This window comes from Melampsora larici-populina (genome assembly GCF_000204055.1).
Source record: "Melampsora larici-populina 98AG31 unplaced genomic scaffold MELLAscaffold_4, whole genome shotgun sequence".
Classification (NCBI taxonomy): Eukaryota; Fungi; Basidiomycota; class Pucciniomycetes; order Pucciniales; family Melampsoraceae; genus Melampsora; species Melampsora laricis-populina.
The window spans coordinates 999018-1001535 of record NW_006768768.1 but is presented as its reverse complement, the minus strand read 5'-3'; the positions used below and the strand labels follow the sequence as shown (position 1 = coordinate 1001535).

The 2518-nt window shown below is 41.9% G+C and overlaps 1 protein-coding gene across 1 annotated transcript; it reads left to right on the top strand.

The window, feature by feature from the left end:
• Window positions 1-330: 330 nt before the first annotated feature.
• On the top strand, window positions 331-1974 carry MELLADRAFT_70886 (uncharacterized protein; the record flags this gene model as incomplete). Its single annotated transcript, XM_007405752.1, has 7 exons — window positions 331-552; window positions 616-730; window positions 818-958; window positions 1099-1252; window positions 1323-1387; window positions 1457-1544; window positions 1624-1974. The coding sequence occupies 7 exons, from the start codon at window positions 379-381 to the stop codon at window positions 1661-1663; spliced, it is 777 nt and encodes a 258-aa protein (XP_007405814.1).
• Window positions 1975-2518: the final 544 nt, after the last annotated feature.

Sequence of the window (2518 nt, the reverse complement as noted above, 5' to 3'; positions counted from 1 at the left end):
CAGAAACTACATTATGTGTAATCGGTCTTCCCGCGGGAAAATTCTCTCTTGATTCCTGTGTGTTGGCACTCAACCCGTACACTTGAATGTTCATGGCAGCGCTGCGCCGTTCATTACGTCGGGATTCTACGATGGCAGCCCCTTATCTCAAAACACGCAAGCCCTGTTGATGCGCGGGAATGAACGCAAGGGGAATTAGCCTTCTTCCCGAGGTCAAACTTGGATCTCCTTAGATGTAACAGTGCAGCCCAAGCGCTTTCCGGATTTGATAGTCGGTATCTGCCATCCATGACAAGTTTTGGGGATATAACAGATATGACAGCGTGCTTTCTTAAATTCTTCATCTTCTGACCTTTTCACATTCCATCATACTCCAAAATGGCCGATTCACCTACCTTGGATTCAGATCCTGACAAGAAATCTCATATCTCACTTCAAGCTATCAATACACCTAACCTCGAACCAACCGATGTGCCAGCTTGGGACTCGAAATTGCTTATCGTCGCTCATCGTCAATACGGTCCAGTCGCAGGAATGCTGTGGGTAGCTGAAGTGAGATCCCATGGATCCTTATGTGCCTGATGAAAATGATCAAGTGACGATAAGTCTTTACAGGCAGGACTTTTGATATGGTTTATTGGGATCTGGAAGGTGGTTTTGACTCAACCCGCCAAATTATTCACATTCCATCCGTTGCTTCAATCTTTTGCTATCCTCTCTTTCTACCAAGGTGGGCCTTCACTAATTATTGCGCTGGAGACCCGAATCTAAATCCCAAACAGCGAAACTCTAACCTTTTTGGGTCATATGATTTCAGGCATCTTGGTCTTACAGCCCACTAAGACTCCCGCACAGAAGCGCGCAGGTTTGAGTGTGCATGAGGTTTTTCAAATTACTGGAGCCGTAGCCATCACTGCCGGCACGGTCATCATGATCGTCAACAAGTTACTTCATAATTGTACATGGCACATTCTAAGCATTGTCACCACCACACTCACATTGGTGTTCTATACGGACAGACGAAACCATTCCAATTTTTGCATCTAATTCTTGACAGCTGACTATTGACGTATCGATCTTAACTATGTCCTTCCATAGCTCCCCATTTCAAGTCTTGGCATGGCCTCCTAGGTTTCATCACAGCATGCCTACTCGTCATTCAATCTTGCTTTGGTGGGCTGATAGGTTTCGAATGGAGTAGGAAATTGATCTTGGGCGAAAGTAGGGCAAGGAGTTTGTGGAAATATCATCGGTAGGAACTTGTACACTCCATTCACTTTCTCTAGTTAACACATGCTAACAAATCTTATTTCAACGTACAGGGCGTCTGGATATATTTTAATAATCCTTATCACTCTCACCTTTTTAACAGCAACCAAAAGTGAATGTAGGTTTCCAATCCATATGTTTCTGATAGTCTGACATGGATACTGATAGTGATGTGTCCGCATATCAGGGTTTAAAATGGTCTCGTCAACAAGCGAGCGATATGTTCTTGCGTGTGCATCAATTGTTTCTGCTGTTGGCTTGCTTGCTCGTACAAAGTCAGTCTCTCTCGCAAGATAATAATCTTTGAATCGAAACTGATTACTTTCCTCTGCGCGGTTCACATTATAATCGTAGCATTCGTAAGATCATACCTGCAAGAGCTCGAGCTTCCTAAATCAAACTCTATTCCGACTGTTTTTTACAAGAGACTGTGTCCTCTGCTCAGAAATACTTCTTTCACAATTTTATACATGATAAGTATGTTTTTTGTTTTGACTTCGAGTATTGCAACATCAACATTTCTTATCGATCATCAACCTTCTCGATTCTTGTGTATTTCTACTCCAACTTTTTTGTAAATCACCCCTGTTTGGCAAATGCTCGGGCTCAGACTGGTAGGAGCAGATATTCACAATGGAACTCTGGAGTTTCACTGCTAGCACGCGATCAAAGTAATAAGAACAGTTGGGTAGTTGCCATCAGTTCACAACACATCCGAGGCCCTGTAAACTTGACTCCGCTAGCCAACTTGCCATGGAAACCACCGCTGGACAAGCACAGAAAATGGTGGAACCCATGTGTCCGCTCCCGAGCTTGGTATGACCAAAAGCCCAAGGAGCTACACTAATCAATGATAAAACAAAGCATAAACAATGAATACTATTATATATTCCTCACACCTTGCGTCTAGTATCAAAGACAAAACTGTAACACACCAATCCTTGTATCTTATAATTTACAGATATATATTTTTATCTTGGGTAAATACTACCTCAAAGACAAAAGCCATGAGAAATATTAACTCAAAATCTTATGCCTAAGTATCAAAGGCAACCAAAAAAATTCCAATAACAATCAAGCCCCAAGACTAAGTATTACAAAGATACATTCCACAAGCAACAAGCCTGAGCCAAATAAATTTGTACTTCATATTCTAGACTATAGGATACGCAAGTAGAAACTAACAAGAGAAGGGTCTGTTAGAATTCTTATGTGTGCTACTTAACCATGTCACAACTCATCTATGACA